The sequence below is a fragment of the Ahaetulla prasina genome, chromosome 2 (assembly GCF_028640845.1).
Source record: "Ahaetulla prasina isolate Xishuangbanna chromosome 2, ASM2864084v1, whole genome shotgun sequence".
Lineage (NCBI taxonomy): Eukaryota > Metazoa > Chordata > Lepidosauria > Squamata > Colubridae > Ahaetulla > Ahaetulla prasina.
The window spans coordinates 292,424,024-292,450,814 of record NC_080540.1 but is presented as its reverse complement, the minus strand read 5'-3'; the positions used below and the strand labels follow the sequence as shown (position 1 = coordinate 292,450,814).

Sequence of the window (26,791 nt, the reverse complement as noted above, 5' to 3'; positions counted from 1 at the left end):
CTTTGAGTTGAAAGACTCTGGGAATGAAGTAATTCCCAGCTGTTCGAATAAAGTTTGTTTTTCCACGGACTAAGTTTATTACTACCTATTTAGGCCTGGGTCACAACAGTAACTTCGAACGGTCACTAAACGAATGTCCTGTAAGTCAAGGACTACCTGTAACCTGCGGTGGATATAGAATTGTGGACGAGAGTCTTGAGTTCCCAGGTATTTTCAATATGAACGCACCTCTGATATTGCTGGTTTTCACCTGAATAACATACGTGGTGTCTTCCATCATCAGCTCATCGTCGATCATCGCGGCAAGCTCACATTGGAGGCTCAGATTGTCCCCCCACTGCTTGGAGAGCCAGTCACTGTAGGTAAAGGTGGCAACTTCTTGAGTGGACAAATTCTTCATTGTCACCTAGGGAAAAAAACCACCAGACCAAATGAATTCAGAATAGAATAGAATGGAATAAAAAATTTTATTGGCCAAGTGTGACTGGACACACAAGGAATATGTCTGTGGTGCATAGGCTCTCAGTGTGCATAAAAGAAAAAATACGTTCATCAAGAACTCTAAGGTACAACACTTAATGATAGTCATAGGGTACAAATAAGCAATCAGGAAACAATCTATTCTATTCTATTCTATTCTATTCTATTCTATTCTATTCTATTCTATTCTATTCTAGAACATAACAGAATAGAATAGAATTTTTTATTGGCCAAGTGTGATTGGACACACAAGGAATTTGTCTGTGGTGCATAAGCTCTCAGTGTGCATAAAAGAAAAAATATGTTCATCAAGAACTCTAAGGTACAATTCTAATGATAGTCATAGGCAGTGGTGAAATGTAAAATCTGTTACTACCAGTTCTATGGGCATGGCTTGGTGGTGGGGTAATGTGACTGGGTGGGCGTGGCCAAGTTTTTTGTTTTTTTACTTTTAAAAGCATTTTTTCTACAACCTTTTCGGCCGAAGAGTTTGTAGAAAAAATGCTTTTAAAAGGCTCTGATGATCTCAGCTGAGCCGCGTGATTGTCAGAGGCTTTTTAAAAAACTTTTAAAAGCATTTTTTCAGCTGAAGAAAAAATGCTTTTAAAAGTAAAAAAAACAACCCTCTGATGATTACATGGCTCAGCTGGGCATTGGGGTTGGCACGGATTTTTGCTACCGGTTCTCCGAACCACCTGACGCCATCGCTATCGGATTGAACGATCCTGTCCGAACCGGAAGCATTTTACCCCTGGTCATAGGGTACAAATAAGCAATTAGGAAACAATCAATATCAATATAAATCGTAAGGATACAAGCCACAAAGTTACAATCATACAGTTATAAGTGGAAGGAGATGGGTGATAGGAACGATGAGAAGATTAATAGTAGTGCAGATTTAATAAATAGTTTGACAGTGTTGAAGGAATTATTTGTTTAGCAGAGTGATGGCGTTTGGGAAAAAACTGTCCTTGTGTCTAGTTGTTCTGGTGTGCAGTGTGCTCTGTAGAGTCGTTTTGAGGGTAGGAGTTGAAACAGTTTATGTCCAGGATGAATTCAGGCTGCAGACGAAATTACACAACCAAGATGATTAAGCGACTGGAGGCTGAAAAATATGAAGAACTGGGTATGTCTCATTTAATGAAAAGAAGGACTAGGGGAGACATGATAACAGTGTTCCAATATCTCAGGGGCTGCCACAAAGAAGAGGGAGTCAAGTTATTCTCCAAAGCACCTGAGGGCAGGATAAGAAGCAATGGATGGATGCTAATCAAGGAGAGAAACAACCTAGAACTAAGGAGAATTTTCCTGACAATTAGAACAATTAATCAGTGGAACAACTTGCCTCCAGAAGTTGTAGGTTCTTCAACAGTGGAAGTTTTTAAGTAGAGATTGGACGACCATTTGTCTGAAGTGGTGTAGGGCAGGCAGAGATCTTCAAACTTGGCAGCTTTAAGACTTGTGGACTTCAACTTCCAGAATTCTGGGAGTTGAGTCCACAAGTCTTAAAGCTGTCAGGTTTGGGGACCCCTGATATAGGGTTTCCTGCCTGAGCAGGGGGTTGGACTAGAAGACCTCCAAGGTCCCTTCCAACTCTGTTATTCTCTTCTGTTCTGTTTCGTGGCAAGGAAGTAATCTCTCAGAAAATAAGGATACCGGCACTCCTCAACTTGAGCTTACATGGACTCCAGAGGATGGTAGAGGATAGGAAGGCCTGGAGGAACGTTGTCCATGGGGTCACGATGGGTTGGACACGACTTTGCAACTAACAACAACTCCTCCTCAACTTAACAACCATTCATTTAGTGAACATTTAAAGTTACACTGAAAGCAGTGACTTATGACTGTTTTTCACACTTACGACCGTTGCAACATCCCCATGGTCATGTGATCAATTATCATTAAGAGTTGTAAGTGTTATGTACTTTATCGGAGAACTGGAAATACTAATTTAATCGGAAGATTCGGAAGACTTTAGGAGTGGAATGGACTGATATATAATGGACTAGAAGAAGAATGTACTTTCTTGTTTCTGGAAGGGGAGTTAAGGTTTTAGAGAGGGGAGTGACTATGGATTATGACTTATGTTGTATTTTAATTTATGATTGTTAATTTTATACCCTGTACTTTGTTCTGGGAAGTCTCGGGGGGGGGAGGGGAAGGGAGAGGGAGGGGTAGAAGATGAAGGATTATTAATGTACAGGAATGATTGAAGATATTTAATTAAAAAATCAAAATAATTTGAAATGAAATCGGGGCAGCTCAGCTGCCATTTCAGAAGGGAATGGAAAGGGAGAGGAGAGAGTGAAGGAAGAAAGTAGGTAGGAAAGAGAGAGGCAGAAGAGGGGAAAGGAGAGAAGAAGAAAGGGAAAGGAGAGAGGAGTAGAGAGCGAAGGAAGAAAGTAGGTAGGAAAAGAGAGAGGCAGAAGAGGGGGAAAGGAGAAGAAGAAGAAAGGGGAAAGAGAGAGGGTTAGAAAGGGTGGAAGAAGAGAGGAGTGGGGAAGGAGGAGAGGAAGTAGAAAAGTGAAGGAGAGGAAGGATGTAGAAAGTAGAAGAAGGTAGAGAAGGGAAGGAAGGAGGTAGTAGCTGAGCAGGCCCGAATAAGTAACAAATGAAAGTTAATGATTAATGTGGAATAAGAGACTGTACATTGAATATGTTGTTGAAAAATGGAAATAAAACTAGGGTGGGAGGTAGGGTGGGATATATGGGGGGGGGAATTTTTGTAAAACTTTTTAATAAAAGAAAAAGTTGTAAATGTTGTACCTTGATGAAGGTATCTTTTCTTTTATGTACACTGAGGGCGTATGCACCAAAGGCAAATTCCTTGTGTGTCCAATCAAACTTGGCCAATAAAAATTCTATTCTATTCTATTCTATTCCTGGGATCACGAGATCCCTTTTTGTGACCTTCTCACAAGCAAAGTCAACGAGGAAACCAGATTCACTTAACAACCGCATGATTTGCTTAACAACTGCAGTGAGTCACTTAACACCTGTGACAAGGAAGGCTGTAAAATGGGGTTAAATTCACTTAACAACCATCTTGTATAAGAGTGGAAATTTTGGGCTCAGTTGTGGTCGTAAGTTCGAGGACTACCCGTATCGTCATGGACCTGAAACCAGGAAAAGCTCAGATTGGTGTTCCATGTATCTGCCTAGCAACCAAAATGATCAGCTTTAATTGGCTTCCCTAGCTTTACTTAGCACTGGTTGTGCACCATCTGTGCGCTACCCCCACAATGACGTCCGTGTGTCTGTGTTCTGATGTGCCCCCACTCGAAATTGACGTGAGGCCAGATCAGTTTTCACGCTTTCGAAACCTACTGAGATACAATTTGGAGTGTGGTTATTTTCATTGGTTGGGGAGGAGCTGCCGTACTCCCGAATCTCATGGGTAGAAGTCACGGATGAGGAACCAGTGGCCCGTTGATGTTCTGACCCGGCTCCCAAACGTGACCTTTGTGGTTAACGAAACAGTCCCTTTATTAGGAGCGCCAGCAGACCCTCTCTCACAGCAGGCTACAAAGTCTCTAAGTCAGGGGTGTGTGGGCTTCAAAATTTTTAGCAAGGTGGTCTCTGCCCGGTTGCTAGGTGGGCGTGGCCTAGTCAGCTTCCTTCACCACAGCAGGTGGATGGGGTTTTTCCTGCCTGGGCTCTGGAGGCTTTCTTTGAGCCTCCAGCGGGGGTGAAAATGGTTTCCCCAGGCCCCGGAGGTCCTCTGGAGGTCAGAAATGGGCCTGTTCCAGCCTTCCCGAACTTCCGGTAGGCCTGTTTTTCACCCTCCCTGAGCCTCTGCGCGAGCACTGCAGTAACCTGCATCCGAAACAGGCTGCGTGGGGACTCCTGGGAGGGGAGGGATGTGTCGGGCCAGTAAGGAGTGGGATTAGGGTGTTCTCTGAACTGCACAGCATCTTAGCTAGAAGTTCTCCTGAACCCCTGTGAACCCCCAGCAGCCCACCCTGTCCTAAGTCCTATGGAAGGTGACTCTTGCTCCTTTTCCCTCTGAACTGACCCAAACACACCAGGAGTGTCTCTCTCTCTTCCCACACTTGCAAAGGAAGACCTGAAAGCTGTGCTCACTTTCTTCCAGCAGCTGACACACAAACACGCACACACGCTCAGAAGACGCTGCAAATTCCAAGAAGAATTCTGATAATTTCCAGACAGGATTCGGAAGTACAGGCTATCAGTGGCTGACCGGCAGGGAGTGTTGTGACCTAGGCCCAAGTAGTTATTACCAGATACAATCAGTCCTAAACAAACATATTTTATTAGAACAGCTGAGAATTACTTAATTACTTAATTACTTGTTCCTGCCACAATTTTTCCTTTTGGGAATTATAACGGATTGTACAGGGATTGAGACTAAATTGATTCTGAACTTAATAACAGCAGCAAGACTGTTGATTGGACAATACTGGAAGAAAGAAGAGATACCTACAATAGAAGAATGGATATTGAAAGTTATTAATTTGGCTGAGATGGCTAAAATCTCAGCGTTTTTAAAAGACAATACGCAGGAAAGATATTTAATTGAATGGAAAAAATGGATTGATTATCTACAAAACAGATATCAGATTAAGAAATATCAGATTGCCTTTGAATAATTAGAAAGTTATTTTATGTAATGGGAGGGGTTGGGAGACGAAAAGTTTTGGATGTGGTTATTTGGATTGGAAGGAAAATTTTATTCTATGTTTGGTTTATGTATAACTTTACCTTGTGATTGACCCAGGAAGCCGGGGGTGGGGAGGGGGGTGTTTTGTTTTTTTTTTGGGAGGGAGGGGGAAAAAAGGGGGGAAAATGTTTTTGTTTTTTTAAAACTCTTTCAATAAAAAAAAAAAAAAGAAACAGATATAACAACGTTGCTTTCCTACAAAGAGCCCAAGAGCCTCTGCTGCTCTTTTAACCCTTATGGGAGGGGCCAATCATCTCCTGGCCTTACTCCCAAGTCATCCTTTTTGCTTTAGCTGCTCTTGCCATCTGGCAGCTCTTCGCATGTGTGCACTAGGAACAGGCTCCTCCTGTTCCTCTGCCTCTCTATTGTCTGCCTCTGGAGGCTCCAGAGTCCGCACATCGCTCCCAGATGGCCCTGGCCCCATCTCTGCCTCTGATGCAGAGCCCTTGTCCGGGCCTTCCCCTGACTCCAGGACTGACCCATTATCCTCCCCAGCCTCCTCACTGTCTGACTCCGCTGCCAGCTCCGCAGAGTGCTGGCAGATCACAACAGGGAGATGAATAGTTGTCTGCCACATCTATTCATCTCTGCCCCCTGCCTTTTATGTCCAGAGCTAGGGTGGGGTTTTGCTAGCAGTGGTGGCTCTTCCGTCCCAAGGACCGGCCCATAGATTTCCACTGTTCTCCTCTCCTCTGCCTTCTGCGCATCAGGCACTGGACCCAGCTGTTCCTCCTCTTCCTCATCAGCCACCTCCAGACCTGGGAGCTGTTGACTCTCCATCTGAGGGCTGATGGATGACCCAGGCTCCACCTCTGCCTCTCTCTCTCTGCCAGCTCCATTCCCTCTTCCCCTTCAGAGCTCTCAGGTTGCCTTGATGCTGGCCCTGATTCCCATGCTGCTTCCTCATCTGATTAGGCTGCCGAAGGGGCTGATGGCTGACAAGCCTCAAGGGTTTATGACTTTTGGACTTCAACTCCCAGAATTCCTGAGCCAGCATTGTGGACTTTAATTCCCAGAATTCTGGGAGCTGAAGTCCACAAGTCATAAATGGGCCATGGTGATGGCGAGTCAACAGCAGAATAAATCAGCAATTCATTTTACATCTTTCTTAAAGACTTAGATAAACCCATTAAAAGTAGGCACAGTACTCCATAAATGGCTCATCAGTTGGGAGGCTTCTTGGCTTCTCAATTTAAAGCGATGGTGTCTTGTTTTTTTCTCTCTTCTTTGTCAAGTGAGTCCTGATTTTTTTCCTTCTAGCCAATCAACTGGGAGTCGGGAGGCAGCAATAGATTGGGGGCGGGGCCAGGCAGAGGTGGCATTTACGAGTCCTCCGAACTACTCAAAATGTTTACTACCGGTTCGCAAGAACCGGGGAGAACCAGTAGCAACCCACCACTGAATCAAGGACAGAAGCAACCTAGCACTAAGGAGAAATTTCCTGAACAGTGAGAACAATTTATCAGTGGAACAACTTGCCTCCAGAAGTTGTGAATGCTCCAACACCGGAAGTTTTTAAGAAGATGTTGGATAACCCTTTGTCTGAAGTGGTGTAGGGTTTCCTGCCTAACCAGGGGGTTGGACTAGAACAAGGGTGTCCAACTCAAGGCCCACATCTGGACCACAGGGTGCTTAGATCTGGGCCGCAAGGATGCCCTGTAAACATCGAAGGACTGGCCTGTGGTGCCTTTGCCAGTGAAAACAGAGCTCAGGAGGGCTGCGTGCAGACTTCCTGGGCTCTATTTTCAGCCACGATGGCCTCCTGCAGCCCTCTGCTACTGAAAATGGAGCTCGGGGAGGCTCCATTTTCGATGCCAGAGGGCTGCGGGAGGCTGTCGCAGCCGAAAACGGAGCCTCTATGAGTGACGCTGAGCTGGCCATGCCCATCCTGGCCACGCCATGCCCGTCAGTCCCGCCAAGTCAAACATAACCCTGATGTGACCCTCGATGAAATCAAGGTTGTGTAAGGGATGTGTCAAGCCATCTTCCAGGTTTGACAGTTTGACACTCCTGGACTAGAAGACCTCCAAGGTTCTGTCTAACTGTTATTCTAGTCCCACTGGACTTAAAATGGAAGAGACAGAACGGCTGATTACTTTTCCTTTCTACTTTCTGCAACTGTCTCCAGATTTCTTCCTTTCCTTCTTTTTATTGATTTCAGTGAATCAGATATAATTTAAGTGAGCTCCTGCACGGAAATTTCCAGATGAGAGAGAGAGAGAGAGAGAGAAGGAGGGAAGGAGGGAGGGAGGGAGAGAGAGAATGTTTTCAATTCTGCAAATACAGTATATATCTCTCCTTTTCAACCAGCATGTTTCTGTTTGGTTCTCTTTAAAGTGTTAGGAAAGAAAGGAGGCAAACATTTCTCTGGGAAAGCTAATGAGGGCAAAATCATCCCTCAGAAATATCTTTTTCTCAAATGTTGCATTAAAGACTAAAGAATATTCCAGGCTGTGGTTTATATAAGAGGTGTTATTCAGCAGGTTCTGACCAGTTCAGGAGAACCGGTAGTGGAAATTTCGAGTAGTTCGGAGAACCAGTAGTACAAATTCTGATTGGACCCGCCCCCATCTATTCTCCGCCTCCTGAGTCCCAGCTGATCGGGAGGAAATGGAGATTTTGCAGTATCCTTCCCCTGCCACACCCACGAAGCCAAGCCATGCCACGCGCCGCCCACCAAGCCACGCCCACAGAACCAGTAGTATATATATATATATCCCACCACTGGATATGATGAACTCAGAAAAGGAAACTTCAGAAGAACATAAACAAATGCTTCCATATTTCTTCCAAGGAAAAAATATGTAAGATAGATCCACTGAGTTATTGGCACCTCGCTGGCACTTACAACATTCTTCATAGGATTAGAGGATTACAGTTTAGGAAAACTAAGATTTTAAAACACAGTTGCTTAATGCTGATCTGAACACAGAGCCCAGCTGGAAAAGAGGTTTATTTCATTCGTGCGTTCGTTTCTTGGACAGCTCTGTATCTTTCTTGCATTTACGATGGGAAAAAACAACAGCCAAGAGAATTTTCAACACAGTTAGTCCTCGACGTACGACCACAATTGAGCCCAAAATTTATGTGGCTAAGCGAGACAGTTTAGCTGAGTGAGTTTTGCTCCCCCCCTTTTTTTTTTGGCCACAGATGTTAAGTGAATCACTGCAAGTTGTTAAGTTAGAAACACGATTGAATCTGGCTTCCCCATTGACTTTGCTTCTCAGATGGCCGCAAAAGAGGATCCCATGCCCATGGGACACTGCGACCGTCATAACTATGAGTCAGTGGCCAAGCATCTAAATTTTATTCCTGTGACCATGGGGATGCTGCAACGGTCATAAGTCACTTTTTTGTAATTTTGAACCGTCGCTAAATAAACTGTTGTCCCGAAGGTGCTTTTTTTCAAAAGTCAACTGGACTTCCTTTGTTTGTCCATTTTTTTTTGTAAATTTTTTTAAAAAATTTTAACACACACACACATCAACATATAATGCATTTTTTTCTGAACAGAATATTGGCCAGGTCAAATTCATGCAACTTTTAGTTCTCTTCCAACACATTTTATATGCTTACATTAATATATTTTCTCTCATTTTTATTTTTCTTCTTTTATTTATGTTGTATATCTAATGTTACCCTTCGCCCTTAATTCTAATCATTTATCAACTTCTCTCTTTCCCCACCCCTCCTTACTCCCTTTAAATTAAACCCTTTATTTCCCAGTTAGTATTTGTAATCTTTTATATATACTACTTATCAGAATCAGAATCATTTCTATATTTGCAATTCAATAGCAATTCATATAATATTAACCATAGTCATAAAAGAAAAGAAACAAAAAAGGAAACTCAATTTATTTTCGTAGTATCATTTCTAATGCTTTAGGTGAACCATAGTTGCATTTAGTGACTTTTTTGTAATTTCAGATTTCATTATTAACATTTAAACCCTTTAATATATTTTCAACTATTTTTTAAATTTTATTCTTTTCTCTCTTCCTTTGTTTGTCCTTGAAGATGTTTCGCTTCTCATTCAAGAAGCTTCTTCAGCCATACGAGAAGCTTCTGAAGATCAATCTCTGGCGGCTCAGACTGCTAAGACAGTCTGTTATTAACAGCAGCTGCTTGCAATTACTGCAGGTTCAAGTCCCACCAGGCCCAAGGTTGACTCAGCCTTCCATCCTTTATAAGGTAGGTAAAATGAGGACCCAGATTGTTGGGGGCAATAAGTTGACTTTGTATATAATATACAAATGGATGAAGACTATTGCTTGACATAGTGTAAGCCGCCCTGAGTCTTCGGAGAAGGGCGGGATATAAAAAAAAAAATCAGAACTGAAGATGCTTCTTGGATGAGAAGCGAAACGTCTTCAAGGAAAAACAATGTCCAGTTGCTTTTTGACAAAGGCGCTTTTTGAAAAGGCAACTAGACTTTCCGGTTTTTCTTTGAAGACATTGCACTTCTTCTCATCCAAGAAGCTTCTTCAGCTCTGACTGGATGGTGCGCAATTCCCCAGCATCCGGTCCGAGCTGAGGAAACTTCTTGGATGAGAAGCGAAACATCCTCAAGGAAAAACCAAGAAAGTCCAGTTGCCTTTTGAAAAAGCACCTTTGGGACAACCATGACCTGGATGGCTGAGAATCTCCATAAACGCTTAAATGAAACTGTTGTAAGTTGAGGTTACCGGTAGGTATTGGGCACATCAAAATGGAAGAGAAAGCAGGTGGGGTTTGTGTGTGTATGTGTGTGTGTGAGAGAGAGAGTGTGTTTGTGTGTATGCATGCATTTTCCTGTCTGCGTAAATGCAGTTCTAAAAGAAAAATGACTGGATAACAAAAATGAAAATGAAGTGAGTTTAAATGATCCTTTCAAGAATTGCAGACATTCAAAACTGCTTTGGATATCTACCACCCCCCAAATATGGAACATTCTATGGGAAGTTAGCACCCACCTTTCTCCTAGTAGAATGAAATATTTTGAGAAATATTTAAAAAGCAGAAAATTATATTTCCCTGGATGAGAAATTGAGACACACGTTTTTTTAGAGGGAGAAAACAGACCCCACTTTTCTTAATCGCCCTCAGCAGATATCAGCACTTAAGAGATAAAGAGCTTGTTGAGATCTAGGTAGCTCTATTACCCGCAGCAAGGTCTGAACAAAGGTAGGGTTAGCCCTCAGCCACAATAGGAATTGCCCAACAAGCCCCTTCATTGCATCAGCCCAAACCTCAACCAAACCTAGCTCAAACAAACTCGTAGGATTTATACATGGCCCCATGGGAGCCTGACAACAGCCAATAGAATACATGTTCTTGCACAGGAACAGGAAGCTCAAGTGCAAAGCCCAAGAGAAGGTATAACTAACCCTCACTCTCAACTCAGCTGTCCAGAACCACCCCTGTGGTTCTGCTTCAAACCAATCAGCCTCCAGCCTCCATTTTGTCTCCAGTGCCTTTCTCCCAGTTTGAAACCGGACCGGGATATGTCTTCTAACAATTCTTTTGAAAAGTCCATGGTAACTACATTTTCCTGAAGGAGACTCTCCCGCTCCACACACAAACACACAGACACACTCAAAAATGTGGATTTGTGATGGATACCAGGTGCCCTGGCACACTGCCACCGTGCTGTTCTCATCACGTCTAATAGCAGAGTGTCAGGGAAATTATATGTTACACTTGGCTGTTTTTTTTCCCCTTCTTCTTCTTCTTTTTGACAGACCTCCTTGGTCTTCCTTTCTGCCAAAATAAGGGAGGGGGGGGGAAGAGGAAACATTATCAAAATGCATCCCCTTGCCAAGAAGAGAAGAGAAATTTCTCATGCCTGTTCCAAGTCCTCAACCACAATAAACAGAATATATTTAGATGGCCTCTGAAGGAGGAGGCCCACTGGAATGAGGAGCACGGAGCATTTCGATGGTGTGATTAAAACACCCGTACATCTTCAGCACAACAGATGGAGGCAGGACAGATCCATTTCCTGTCTCACCAGCCAGAAAAAGAAAATTATTCTATCGTCTGTGTCTAGTTTTTTTCCCCTTTTCTTCAGGAATTCAAGGCTGCTGTCAGTCCTGGAAGCCATCTTTTACTTTGGATCTTCAGGGCTGCCACATTTAGTGCTGTGGGAAACTGGGAAGTGGGGGATTGTATGGAGTTGGAGAGGTATCCCAGCCATAATCACATTCTTTTCTTTGAGAGTCAAGGACATCCTGCCCTGCACCTGGAGTGGTGTGACTGGGAAGCATCTCCATTTGGGACGGTGCATTGATGAGACCATGTGATGGGCATGTGGGTGCTGGGCAGGGACTTGGACTTCCTTTTGGGTGGGGAAACCCTGGAAGCTTTCAGATTCAGGTTTTCCCAGATGTGCCAAAAGGACATCTCTGATAAAATGGAACTTTGAGGAACTTCCATTGAGGACCTGTATACTACACAAGTCAAAAAGAGGGCTGTGAAAATATTTACAGACCCCTCACATCTTGGACGTAAACTGTTTCAACTCCTACGCTCAAAACGGTGCTATAGAGCACTGCACACCAGAACAACTAGACACAAGAACAGTTTTTCCCCGAACGCCATCACTCTGCTAAAAAAAAATTCCCTCAACACTGTCAAACTATTTACTAAAACTGCACTACTATTAATCTTCTCATCGTTCCCATCACCCATCTCCTTCCACTTATGACTGCATGACTGTAACTTTGTTGCTGGTATCCTTACGATTTATATTGATATTGATTGTTTCCTGATTGCTTATTTGTACCCTATGACTACCATTAAGTGTTGTACTTTATGATTCTTGATGAACGTATCTTTTCTTTTATGTACACTGAGAGCATATGCACCAAGACAAATTCCAGCTCCGGTAGTAGTTGGCAAAGCCCAGCAGGCACTGAATATCCTTCACCCGACGAGGGGCTTCCCAGCTACACAAAGCTTCTACTTTGTGTGGGTCCATGGCTATGCCCTCGGGCAAGATGATATGCCCGAGGAATTCTATGGAAGTCTGGAAGAAGACGCATTTCTCCAGCTTCGCATTGAGTTGTTGCTCCCGCAAGCGTTGCAGAACCAGACCGTGTCGAAGGTGGCTTTCCCTGGACCGAAAGTAAATCAGGATGTCGTTCAGGTAGTTAACCATGAACCGATCCAACATGTCTCGGAACACATCGTTCATGAAGTGCTGGAAAACGGCGGGAACATTGGTCAACCCAAATGGCATGACAGTGTATTCCAGTGAAAGAAAATTATTCTATGCCTGTATGCCGTCTTCCATTCATCTCCTTCTCGCATCCGCACCAGGTTGTAGGCCCCCCGAAGATCGAGCTTGGTGAAAATCAAGGCCTCCCGTAACCTCCCCAGCAGCTCCGGGATGAGCGGCAGGGGGTAGCGATTCTGCACCGTAATGGCGTTTAGCCGGCGGTAATCACAGCACAGGCGCAAGTCCCCTGTCTTCTTCTTCACGAAGAGGACCGGGGCTGAGAGAGGGGACTTTGAAGGCCGGATAAACCCTCAGGCCAGATTTTTGTCCAGGAAGTCCCTGAGGGCGGCCAATTCGGGCTCTGACATGGAATACAGGCGTCCCACAGGCAGTGGTGCGTTGGGCAGAAGGTCCCGCGTCTCCTTGGACCTTGGAGGAGGACTTACTCAAGTTTCGGGGGCGATTATACGTTCCCACAGGACCACTCCGAGCCCTCGTCATGACCCAGTGCCACGACAACCCTGCAGCATGACATTTTGGGTTCTTCAAGACCCTCCACCTGGTGACACGGACCTTTTGGTGGCCCCGAGTGCGGCATGATGTACATGCCTACGTGACATCCTGCGTACCGTGCCGGCAAGCCAAGGCCGCCATGGGGGCCCCTCCCGGGCTCCTCCAGCCCTTGCCGACACCCGACAGACCCTGGGGGCCGATCTCCATGGACTTCCTGACAGACCTGCCGCCGTCCTCTGGGTTCACCACGGTGCTGGTGGTGGTGGACATGCTCACCAAGATGGCACACTTCATCCCATGCCGCGGACTGCCCACAGCCGCAAAAACGGCCCGTCTCTTCCTGCAGCACATCTTCCGCCTCCACGGTCTACCGGACAGGGTGGTTTCGGACCGCGGAGTTCAGTTCACAGCTCCCTTCTGGAAGAGCCTGATGGCCGCGTTGGAGGTGCAGGTGTGTCTGTCGTCATTGCACCATCCGGAGACTGACGGGGGTACAGAGAAGGTCATCGGTATCCTGGAACAGTATCTCCGTTGCTTCATCAACCAGCAGCAGGACAACTGGGCCGATTACCTGTCCCTGGCGGAGTTTGCTTTTAACAACTCTCAGCACACCTCTACTCAGATGACCCCGTTCTTTGCCAATGTGGGATACCATCCGCAGCTCTTCCCTCTGGCACCACCGGACTCTCCTGTTCCCGAAACGCAGACCTTCCTGACGGAATTGCATGTGGTCCAACAGTTGGTACGTCAGCAGCTGGATCGGGCAAAGGAGGACTACAAACGGTCCGCCGACCACTCCCGATGCACAACACCCCCGCTGGCGGTTGGAGACCGGGTGTGGCTCTCCACCAAACACCTCCCGTCCGACCGCCTGGTAAAGAAGTTGAACCACCGATTCATCGGCCCGTTCCCTGTCGAGGCAGTCATCAACCCGGTAGCCTACCGACTGACCCTGCCACGATCCATGTGGATCCACACCGTCTTTCACCGGTCCCTTCTGGTTCCTGAGGCCACACCGAGTCCCCTTCGGTGCCAACAGCACCCGTCACTGTCGCTGAGGATGGGTCGGAGGAATACGAAGTCCACAGCGTATAAGACTCCCGCTGGCTGAAGGGTCGTTTCCAATATTTGATCGCGTGGAAGGGATACGGGACTGATTTCTCCTGGGTAGATGCCTCCGACGTTCATGCCCCTGACCTGGTGCAGGCCTTCCATGAGCAGAACCCAGCCCGACCGCATCCCAATCATCAGCCCCGGGGGAAGGGCCCTGCGGTGAGGGATAGTGTTGTGACCCAGGTTCCTGGACCCGGACTCCTGGACTCGGATGATTCAGAAAGTGAGGGAGAAGACCTGGCAAGCCCTGCTTCTTTTGGGCCCTCTTCCTCCCTGGCACCCACTCAAAGGGAGGAGGAGGGGCCAGCAAGGCCTGATTCTCTCGAGCCTTCTTCTGATTTGGCAACGCCCCAAGAAGAGTTTTGGAGTGATGCAAGACTGCGCAGACGTGACCGGTGCGTGCAGCATTGGGATAAAGCCAAGGAATGATGGTCATGCATTGACATCTGCAGAAACTATAAATAGGAGGCGGGACTTCCTGGTTTTTTGTCTTGGACAAAGCAATGAATTTGTGCGGGCAAACTGTATCAATGGAGGGAAGAATATATTCGTGAGTAATTCTGGCCTTATCTATAATTTCCTCGTTATCTCCAGAGACTTGGCAGGCCCGTGGGTAGACATGGCCAGGACATTTATCTATATAATTAAATTAGAAGAGAAGGCCTTTGACTGACTCTTTGTTGGGAGTATTGGGGGAGGGAAACAGAACAAAATATATCCTCTTTTTAACCAATCTTTCTTGGTGGTCTTCTCTCCGTTTTATACCTTTCCCCTCATATCTCTCTTACTGTTTTATTTTCTTTGTTGTCCCTTTTTCTTTGATTACGTTGTGTTTTCTAACATTAATAGCCTTATTTTTATACATTTCTATATATTTGTTATATACATATTTTACATTTTTAGATTCTCCCCTGTATATATTGTTCTGTACTTCTAGTCTCAAGCCATTCATACCATTTGTTCCAAATTATGTAATAATCTGTCTCTTCTTTTTCTTTAATTTCTTTTGTTAATTTGTCCATCTCGGCACATTCTAAAACTTTTTCTATCACTTCTTCATCTGTTGGTGTCCTTTCCTGTTTCCAATTGTGTGCATATGTTATTCGTGCAGCCGTTATGATGTGTAAAATCAGATATTTTATTTCCTTGGTGTATGTTCCCGTGAATATTCCTAATAAAAATGTTTCCGGCTTTCTTTCAATTGGTTGGTCTATTATTTTTTCTAGCCATTTCTTTATATTTGATAACCTTTTGAGAAGAGAGGGATTTGGAGAATTCAGGCCTGAATGTTTTTTTGTCCTTGTTTATTTACTTATTTAATTTACACACAACCTGACTCAGCTTAGATCTGTTTGGTACTAGGTACAATTGTGTTCATTGATGGACTTATTTATGTCCCCTTATTGTACAGGAGCTCAAAGTGATGTACACGCTCGTCCATCTTCCTATTTATCCCCACAGTAGCTTGTAGAAGTAGCAGTAAGATAGAACATGGAAATCTACCATAAACAAAGAAATGGGTATCAGCAGTAATCCTTCCCTCCCCTATATTTACCATTTGCTGCCCTTCTTAACCCTAACCCTAACCATTTCCGCTCCTACTGTTAACTCCTGTTTAAAAATGGAGTGACTATGAAAATTGGAAACTTTATAAATAATGGAGGCATTAAAGAATGATGGGGTGCTCTTTGAGGCTGGTCGTTTTCTTGCAGATGTTTCATTACCCAACTAGGTAACATCATCAGTGCTACCGTGTTTCCCCAAAAATAAGACCCTGTCTTATATTATTTAATTTATTTAATTTATTTATTATTTTATTAGATTTCTAGACCGCCCTTCTCCCGAAGGACTCAGGGGCGGTGTACAGCCAAGATAAAAATAAACAATGTACAATTAAAAATAAATTAAAAAACTTATTATACAGTTAGGCCGATAAATTAAAATATATAATCTAAAAAACCCCAATTTAAAACTAAAAACAGTTAAATTTAAAATCTACCCAATTTAAGAAAGCCCCGCGCGAACAAACAAATATGTTTTCAGTTCGCGGCGAAAGGTCCGAAGGTCAGATATTTGGCGTAAATCGGGGGGGAAGTTCATTCCAGAGAGTAGGGGCCCCTACAGAGAAGGATCTTCCCCTGCGGGCCGCCAGCCGACATTGTTTGGCGGACGGCACCCTAAGAAGTCCCTCTCTGTGTGAGTGTACGGGTCGGTGGGAGGCATGAGGTAACAGCAGGCGGTCCCGTAAGTACCCGGGCCCCAAGCCATGGAGCGCTTTAAAGGTGGTAACCAGGACCTTGAAATGCACCCGAAAGGCAACAGGTAGCCAGTGCAGTCTGCGCAGGAGAGGTGTTACATGGGAGCTACGTGGAGCTCCCTCTATCACCCCGCAGCTGGTGAGTATAGTTTTTTTGAACCCCAAAATAAACGCTTGGCCTAATTTTCAGGGGAGGGACTTATTATTTTGGGATGCATGGAGCCAGACGCGGCTCTTCTTGCCGTCTTGCCTGATTTCCAGCTCTGTCTCCCTAACCCTAACCAGAGGAAATGGCGGGGACTGGCTGCGTATGTGTTTAAATATTTTGGGGGAGGGCTTATTTTCCAGGGGGGGAAGGCTTATTTTAGCGCATGTGCTCAAAAGCCCCATTTGGGCTTATTATCAGGGGAGGTCTTATTTTCGGGAAAACACGGAAGAAGGGAGAGGGGTATGTGGAGAGGAAGGAAGGAAGGAAGGAAGGAAGGAAGGAAGGAAGGAAGGAAGGAAGGAAGGAAGGAAAGAAGGAAGGAAAGAAGGAAGGAAAGAAAGAAAGAAAGAAAAAGAAAGAAGGAAAGGAGGAAAGAAGACAAAGGAAAGAAAGAAAGTGTCAACCCTAAAGCTGATCTGACCGAAGCCATCTTGGAACTTCAGTGTTACCACACTGAAGCGAGGGGTGGGGTGGGGAGGAATAGAGATAGCTGGTGTTGTGTAGCCAAAATAAAGTACCTGGTAAGGTAACATCATCAGTGCTAGAAGGATTAAGGAATAGATATGCTACCTGTTCCAGAAACCAATCAGGGCGGCTTCCTGTCCCGTCCGTCCTTATTCGCATCTTCTTAAGTGGCGCAATATCTGGAATTTCCAGGATAAAAGTATCCTTTTGGCCAATTTCAAATCTGGAAGAGAAGAGAGATTTGCTCAGAACTTTTGGTGCCTGGCTTGTCCTCTGAGAGGACATTGACCAGATGCTTTTAAGTGCATGGGATTTAAGTACCGAAATTCCTCGGATTACAGCCTGGCCACATTGGAAAAAGTTGGAGTACAACATAGGATAATCACTTGCATGTGTTTCATGTTGTTCCCCCCCAAAAAATAAAAAGTGTGTGTGTCTTTGCCATTTGTCTACATCCGTTGATTTCCACAGCTTCTTTTTTAAAAGATGTAACATCTAGCCAGATGTGAAATCTAAGCAGGGGTGAAATGCTCCCGGTTCCAACTGGATCGCCTGATCCGGTAGCGATGGCGGTGCGTGGTTCGGAGAACCGGTAACAAAAATCCCTGCCCCCCCCGCCCCAGTTGAGCTGCATGATCATCACAGGTTTGTTTGTTTTTTTAACTTGTAAAAGCATTTTTTTTCGGTCGAAGAAAACTTTTACTTTTAAAAGTTAAAAAAAAGCCTCTGATGATCGTGCGGCTCAGCTGGGATCGTCAGAATCCTTTAAAAGCATTTTTTCTACAACCTGTTTGGCCAAAGAGGTTGTAGAAAAAATGCTTTTAAAAGGTTCTGGCGATCAGGCAACTCAGCTGGGATCGTCAGAACCTTTTAAAAGCTTTTTTTCCTCTGGCGATCCCAGCTGAGTTGCCTGATTATCACAGGCTTTTAAAAGCATTTTTTTACAACCTCTTTAGCCGAAGAGGTTGTAGAAAAAATGCTTTAAAAAAAAAAAGTTAGCCACGCCCACCCAGTCACATTACACCCGCCCACCAAGCCACGCCCACAGAACCAGTAGTAACAAATTTTACATTTCACCCCTGAATCTAAGTGAGGTTGGGCTTGGTTAGTACTTCGATGGGAGATAATCAAAACATCCCAAATTTGGTAGAGTCTGCAGTCAACTCCCATCTCTTTATGGGAAACCAGAAACCATGGTTTCCAAAACCTCACAGGTCCTTGAGGTCACCAGGAATTGAGTCAAGGAACTGTTAATTTGGCAACATTTAACTGGAAATACAGTACCGTAGTAGCCCATGGGCAAACATCCAGCTAACGGTGCTTCTTTATAATGTCACTGGGTTCTCCCATTGACTTTGTTTCTTAGAAGGTTACTAATGGCATGATCCCTGAACACAGCTGTTGTGCCTCGCCCACCCCCCTCTCTTCAGCCGGGCCCCTCCCATCTCCTATTATCTGAGCCAGAGACTGATAGTGAAGAAGAATGGCCTGGCATGCCTCCAGCCCCCAGCCCTGGCACCATGCCCGGACAGACTGAGCAAACAAACCTCCCTCCTACAGCGTGTGATCAAGAAGCCAGCCACGAGCTAGAATTGCCGGCAGCTGAGCAGGAGGACAAAACGTGGACAGATCCCCCCTTCCGGAGAACGGAGAGGCGACGTCAGCAAAAGGAAGGGAGGGGCAGGCCTGGATAAGTGCTGAGTCATGGAGCCACACCCCATGGCCTATATAAAGGATCTGCTTTTTGGCATTCCTTGAGTCAGGCAAAGTCTCATCTGGTTGCTGAAGTCACACCTTGGATTCCTGCCTGCCTTGAGAACTCTGACAGGAATTTGGCAAAGTTGCAGAGGCTTCGTGGCCACGCTGGATACAGACTTCCCAGACCCAGCTGTCAGAGGAGGAGTGGGACACGACAATAGCTACCATCATAAATATGAGTCAGTTGCCAAGCATCTGAATTTTGGGGTTGCCGCAATGGTTGTAAGTGTGAAAAATGGTCATAAGTCACTTTTTTCAGTGACGACGTAACTTTGAACAGTCCCTAAATGAACTGTTGTAAGCCAAGGACTATCTGTAGATAAATACTCAGCTGGCTTTTGTGGCTAAGGTGGGACTAGAGCTCCCAATCTCCTGATTTCTAGACTGGTACCTTAACCACTAGACCAGAGGTCTCCAATCTTGGCAACTTTAAGCCTGGAGGACTTCAACTCCCAGAATTCAAAGCTGGCTGGGGAATTCTGGGAGTTGAAGTCTGCCAAGATTGGAGACCCCTGCACTAGACCACGTTGGCTTAAAAATGTTGCTGATCCGAGCAATAGAGAGCAGGGGACCAGAGTGGCCATTGCCAGAAGCAGGCAAGTTTACTTGAGTTTTGTTTGTAGAATTATTCATTTCTGCTCCTGGGTTCTTATGCTATGAGGATATTAATCAGAGACTGTTATTCTCAAGTCATGAATTCAGTGGTGAAATACAAAATCTGTTACTACCGGTTCTGTGGGCGTGGCTTGGTGTGTGTGTATGTGTAATGTGATTAGGTGGGTGTGGCCAACTTTTTTTTACTTTTAAAAGCATTTTTTACAACTTCTTTAGCCAAAGAGGTTGTAAAAAAATGCTTTTAAAAGGTTCTGACGATCCCAGCTGTTTCCTGATCATCAGAACCTTTTAAAAGCATTTTTAACCACCTCTTCAGCCGAAGAGGTTGTAGAAAAAATGCTTTTAAAAGGCTCTGACGATCCCAGCTGAGCCGCGTGATCATCAGAGGCTTCTTTTTTTTACTTTTAAAAGCATTTTTGGGCCAAAGAAAAAATGCTTTTAAAAGTTAAAAAAAACAACCCACTGAGGATCACGTAGCTCAGCTGGGCATGTGGGGGGACAGGGATTTTTGCTACCGGTTCTCCGAACCATCTGCTGCCATCGCTACCGGATCAGGCGATCCATCCGAACCGGGAGCATTTCATCCCTGCATGAATTGGACAGCAAGAGGGGTTAAGTTTAATGCACACCAAATCTGAAGAAAAGTCTAATAAAAGAAAAGGGAGAGAGAGAGAGAGAGAGAAAATACACTTGGAAGCCACACTCATTCCTCCAGACAGTTACTTCCCCTGGGTGTTTTTACTTCATGTCCACTTATCAATATTTGTGTTGCTGGAGCTATTTCACAGCTAATGCTGATTTAAATTAAATTGCCTTATTATCTGAGACAGTTTAAAAAGATGTTCTGCCAAATGCATATATCACCTTGCACTACCACTTAAAGGGAGGGGAAATTTACTACCTCAACAATTCCCAAGCAGCAAGCATGTTTGGGGGTTAAATTTAGAGCCACTGTGCCTTTGGCGCTGGGACAGGCGAGCCTTATAATTTACTAGCGGCGACTAAGTTTCAGCTTAGTAAAAACTGGATTGTTAAAAAAAGAGGAACACAGCTCTTTCCCTAAGGATTCAGCAAGGAAAATCTCAGGAAATCTGTGAAGTCAAAGGAAGATTTGGCAGAACTTCCAATGACTTGCAGGGATGGAATCAGTTTATGACTGTCTCCGTGGTCATGTGGCTGGCATGACTCAGCGCCAAAGATGCATGGAACGCTGTTCCCTTCCCATCAAAGATAGTCCCTATTTTTCTACTTGCATTTTTCACCTGTTCCCCAAGATGGCGCCGAAAAAGGCTGCCCTGGTTAAATGCTCTCTAATGGTTTCTTTATTTCTAATTGATCTCTGAGACTGACTACGGATTTCCTACTCACAAGACCATCTGCTAAAAATTAAGCAACATTTCTTTAAGGAGCAGCTTTCTTTGATCTCACCCCCACCTGTCTTTACAAACACAGAGGAGATTCTAACACAGGAGGAGGCAAAAAAAACAAACGACTGAAGCGACGGAAGAGAGGTAAACGAGCTGGGATCTTAAACAGATTAAGAAATAGAATAGAATAGAATAGAATAGAATAGAATAGAATAGAATAGAATAGAATAGAATAGAATAGAGGATAATTAGAATTGCAGAAAAAGTAATTGCTATCAACCTGCCTTCCATTGAGGACCTGTATACTGCACGAATCAAGAAGAGGGCTGTGAAAATATTTACAGATCCCTCACATCCTGGATATAAACTGCTTCAACTCCTACCCTCAAAACGACGCTATAGAGCACTGCACATCAGAACAACTAGACACAAGAACAGTTTTTTCCCGAAGGCCATCACTCTGCTAAACAAATAATTCCCTCAACACTGTCAAACTATTTACTAAATCTGCACTACTATTAATCTTCTCATCGTTCCCATCACCAATTTCTTTCCACTTATGACTGTATGACTGTAACTTTGTTGCTGGTAATCCTTATGATTTATATTGATATATTGACCATCATTTGTGTTGTAAATGTTGTACCTTGATGAACGTATCTTTTCTTTTATGTGCACTGAGAGGATATGCACCAAGACAAATTCCTTGTGTGTCCAATCACACTTGGCCAATAATAATTAAAAAATTCTATTCTAATTCTATTCTATTCTTTTGAACGGCTAGGTTGGCAGAAGCTGGGACAAGTCACGGGAGCCCAAGTCACCCTGCTATGCAGCACTAGGGATTCGAACCGCTGAACTGCCGACCTTTCGATCGACAAGCTCAGCATCTTAGACACTGAGCCACTGCGTCCATGGGCTACTCCTCTCCAAGTACCTTGGATCAAAAGAGCCAGTTGGAAGAGGCCAACCCAGCTGGAGAGCGAGACAATGATATTTTGCTGCTGAAGTGCCTGTTACCTGTTTCCATTTTTTTCCAGCTGAATCTCTTCTGAACACCCACTGGATCCAAAGAATGTGAAAAAAATGCCGGTGTCCGTCCCAGCCTGTGACAAATCTCCAGTCTCTACAGTCACTTCATAGAGAATCTGCGGAAAAGTTCAAGCTTAGCAAAAAAATACAAAAACACACACAACCCATCCAGGTTTTAAAAATTAAAATAGAACCAACCAACAAATGCCAAGAGACCAAGCCACCATCTTTTAAAATAGGATGGGTTGGATAGGGAATCATGGAGTCATCGATTGGCTTTACCATGCAAAATGGACTTCTGTTTATATACTGTAGCTGGGTATCTGTCTAGGTCAGAGGTGGGTTTCAGCAGGTTTGGACCAGTTCTGGAGAACCGGAAATTTTGAATAGTTTAGAGAACCGGTAAATACCACCTCTGACTGGCCCCACCCCCATCTATTCTCTGCCTCCTGAGTCCCAGCTGATCAGGAGGAAATGGGGATTTTGCAGTAACCTTCCCCTGGAGTGGGGAGGGAATGGAGATTTTACATTATCCTTCCCCTGCCAAGCCCACCAAGCCACACCCACAGAACCGGTAGTAAAAATTTGTGAAACCCACCACTGGTCTAGGTGTGGTAGAGGAGAATATATCAACTCTGAAGATGAAAATAATTTCTGCATTGCAAAATATGTTTTGGAATCAGCTGACAAACTGGACTTCTTTTCCATTCCTCTGACTTTTCATATTCTCCCTTCCTCCTTCCCTCTCTCTTCTCTTCTCTTCTCTTCTCTTCTCTTCTCTTCTCGCTCTCCTCTCTCTTGATCTCAGAAAAAGAGAGAGAGAGAGAGAAAGAGAGAGAAAGAGGAAGGAAGGGAGAGAGAGAGAGGTTATTCTTACTGAAAGACCTAACTCTCATTTGAAGCAAACATGTTGCAGGTAGTCCTCAACTTGCAACCATTTTTAGAACTTAGAATAACTTTATTTTCGCTTTGAATGTACACTGATCAGCATACATTAAAATGAAATTTCATTGCATACAGCTCTTAAAGGGTCACCACCTCCAATATACACTACATAAACATGACTAAGTAAATAAATACAAAATTATGCGTATACCCACTTATATTATAGGACACAGAGAAACGATGCAGTCTAGTTCGAATGTATACATGTACCTGATGAGAAAAACGAACTTGGCGAATTTACCAGACAGATGGCATGACTAACCTTTAGGCCAATATTGATGCAATCTGCATCCAGGATGTTGAAGACACGCGAGGTGAGACCATCTCCCCTATCCTGAGCCAGCCAGCATTTGCAAACAAAAGTGTATATCACACCCTTAGTTGGCACTGTGACACTGAATTCATCCAAGAGCCAAGAGCTTTCTGGCGTAGCCCCATCATGACCAATCTAGGAGAAATAGGAACAGATTACCAACTTGGTCATAATGAACATAGATAAGATTTCTTTCTTAGGAGAAATCCTTCCATGCTTCCACCTCCTACAATACTAGACAACACAGTATCGACAATAGAGACCTTCAAATTTCTAGAAGATGTATAAATATAATTAATGTAGGGTCGGGTCTGCCCAGTTACCATTTTAGAACGGTGGGGAGGGAGAAAAGAGAGAGTAGGAGGTAGGAAAGAGGAGAAGAGGAAGGAAGAGGGGTAGAAGAGGGAGAAGGAAGGTGTAGGGTGGAGGGAGGAGAGGATGTAGATAAGAGAAGGAGAGGAAGGTCTGGGAAGTAAAAGAAGGTAGAAGAGGGAAGAGTGTTAAAAAGGGGGGTGGTGACTGGGCAGGCCCGACTAATTGTATATAACTGTACATTGAATGAGTTGTTTGACATGATTGTAAAAATAAAACTTTTTTATGAAAAAAAAAAATTCTAGGTTCTACCATATTGCAAGATCTAAAATGGACAGCTAACATCAAAAACATCATCAAAGAATGTTCTTTCTGCATCAACTCAGAAAGCTCAAACTGCCCAAGGAGCTGCTGATCCAGTTCTACGGAGGAATGATTGAGTCTGTCATCTGCACCTCTATAACTGTCTGGTTCGGTTCCGCAATGCAACAAGAAAAACACAGACTTCAGAACTCATTAGAGACTGCAGAATCATTAGAACTGCAGAAAAAACAGTGGATACCAACCTGCCTTCCATTGAGGACCTGTATACTGCACGAATCAAGAAGAGGGTCGTGAAAATATTTACAGATCCCTCACATCCTGGACTTAAACTATTTCAACTCCTACCCTCAAAACGACACTATAGAGCACTGCACATCAGAACAACTAGACACAAGAACAGCTTTTTCCCGAACGCCACCACTCTGCTAAACAAATAATTCCCTCAGCAATGTCAAACTATTTACTAAATCTACACTACTATTAATCTTCTCATCGTTCCCACTACCCATCTCCTTCCACTTATGACTGTATGACTTAATCTTGTCGCTTGTATCCTTACGATTTATACTGATACTGTTTCCTGATTGCTTATTTGTACCCTATGACTATCATTAAATGTTGTACCTTATGATTCTTTTATGTACACTGAGAGCATATGGACCAAGACAAATGCCTTGTGTGTCCAATCACACTTGGCCAATAAAAAAATTCTATTCTATTCTATTCTATTCTATTCTATTCTATTCTATTCTATTCTATTCTATTCAAGATCTAACAGGAAAGAATTAAAACTGGGACTAACTAAAAAAAGCAAAGAATTCTATTATAGGAACACTTGAATACTGGGCCCTATCCAACAAAATGAAGTTCAATGGAGAGAAAAGCGAGGTCTTACACTTAGCCAAAAAACCCCAAATGTACAGGTACAGATTAGGTGGAACCTGGCTCAATAACCATGGAAGGATATTGGAGTATTAGTGCACAATCCCATACATATGAGCCAGCAGTGTGCAGCAGCCAGAAAAGTATCCAGGGGTATCAGCCTAGCAAACTGCTAGTAGTTAAGCTTCTTCTCCCAGAATTCAGCATGTATCACCACTGAATTACTTGAAAGATTAATCATTGGTGTATTCTTATCAGTATAATTAAGTACTGTTAGATCCAGGCAAGGAAGAGATGCTAGGTAACTTTCAGCCCTTTATTCAACAGCAACAGTAATACAAACAGCTCGGCAGCCGCTGAGCCTGGTTCTTTATAGAGCGCTGGCATGCAAGCCGGCCACTGACAGCGCTTTAATTTTTCCCGCCGCGGGAACAGCCAATCAGCGGCAGGTATGCAAATTTAGCACGTCCGTCCATCCGTAACAGGTACCCTAATCACTCCAAGGAAAGCATTCCCAATCAGTTCTAATAAACTGCTTCTGTAAATAAGGAATGATCGCAGGGGTGGTATTACTTTCCCTACCGGTTGGCAAATGTGAGCACGTGCGCTTACGCACAGCCTTCTGTGCATGCGCTTTGCTCGTGCGTGCCTTCCGCGCATGCGCCCAACCTCAAAAACTTGCCTAAATAGGACGGCATAGAGCGGGGAAATGGCCCCACCTGTGCTTTCCGCTACCGATTCGCGCGAACCGGCTGAATGCCACCTCTGAATAGTTGTTAAATCCTATTCAAAGCAAAAGTTCATTATTAGCAAAAGCCCTATTGCCTTTTTCACGCCTAACGAAAAGATTAGCGCTCCGTCTAGTTTTCAACATTTTAATAAGGTTTTTTTTTTTTTCCTTCAGGAAACCACTTTATGTAAAGCTAGGGGCTCCCATCTGTCTCCCCATCCTGCATGTTGTTGTTGTTTTTAAACTGATAACTTTATCAGGGGCTCCCCTTGAAGAGCACCCGGAGACTTCAGCTAGTTCAGAACGCGGCTGCGCGGGTTATTGAGGGAGCGTCTCGGAGCTCCCATATAACACCTATCCTGCGCAGACTGCACTGGCTACCTGTTGTTTTCCGGGTGCGCTTCAAGGTATTGGTTACCACCTTTAAAGCGCTCCATGGCTTAGGACCGGGCTATCTACGGGACCGTCTACTGCCGGCTTCTATCTCCCATCGTCCGGTACGTTCCCACAGAGAGGGACTCCTCAGGGTGCCGTCAGCCAAACAGTGTCAACTGGCGGCCCCCAGGGGGAGGGCCTTCTCTGTGGGGGCTCCGACCCTGTGGAACGAACTTCCCCTCGGACTTCGACAATTACCTGACCTTAGGACCTTTCGCCGCGAACTTAAAACTTATTTATTCCGTATGGCTGGACTAGCCTGATTCTTATTTTTATTGGATGGGTTTTTAAAATTCTGTGATTTTACGGGGAAGTACGTTTTTTAATATTTTGGGCATTTAAATTAGTTTTTTAAGGGATGTTTTTAATTATTGTGTGTATGTATATTTTATCTGCCTGTTCACCGCCCTGAGTCCTTCGGGAGAAGGGCGGTATACAAATTAAAATATTATTATTATTATTATTATTATTATTATTATTATTATTATTATTATTATTATTATTATTATTATTATTACTTGATTGATTCAATCAGACCATCTACGGAAGGGTATTATTTCCCTGCTAATACCTGCACAGCTGCAAAAAAATTAGAGATAATCACTTGGGAAAAATGCTGATGCTCAAATTCTTGAACTGTGGCAGAAATAAAGCAATAATAATAATAATAATAATAATATATTTTGACAGTTCTGCCTCTGGAACCTATCCTTTTTTCTTTGCCCGGGCTTTGTGAATCTACCTTGAAATGTCGTGCTTTTTCCTAACCTATTTTATAAAAGGTGGGCAGACTGCATGGTTGTTGTTTTTTTAAAAAAAATACTCATTATTATTTTTTTTGTAGCTTCTAGGTCTTGCTCTGTGCTGCTAAATGACAGCAACACAGTTTCCTGCCATTCTGAGTTACCGAATACAGGAAAAAAATTGTACTGTAAGCTAAAGCTAAAATATAGCTAATGCATTTGAAGGATTTTTTTAAAAAAGGGAAAGAAAAGTCGGCGTGCAAATGGAATAAAGGCTGCCCTCGTCAAGGGAGCCCAAATTGATGTTGCTAAGTGAGACATTTGTTAAGTGAATTTTGCCCCGTTTTACGACCTTTCCTGCCACAGTTGTTAAGTGAATCGTTGCTGAGTAACATGGTTTCTAAGTGAATCTGGTTTC

At 44.0% G+C, this 26,791-nt stretch overlaps 1 protein-coding gene across 1 annotated transcript in view; it reads right to left on the bottom strand.

Moving 5' to 3' along the window:
* LOXHD1 (lipoxygenase homology PLAT domains 1) overlaps positions 1-26,791 on the bottom strand; it is a 285,489-nt gene that overhangs the window by 27,839 nt on the left and 230,859 nt on the right. The window contains exons 34-37 of the mRNA XM_058168108.1: positions 22,897-23,082; positions 21,678-21,805; positions 17,023-17,140; positions 229-406 (exon numbers count right to left, since the gene is read on the bottom strand). Coding sequence (XP_058024091.1) covers positions 229-406; positions 17,023-17,140; positions 21,678-21,805; positions 22,897-23,082 — 610 coding nt within the window. The remainder of the gene's footprint in view (positions 1-228; positions 407-17,022; positions 17,141-21,677; positions 21,806-22,896; positions 23,083-26,791) is intronic.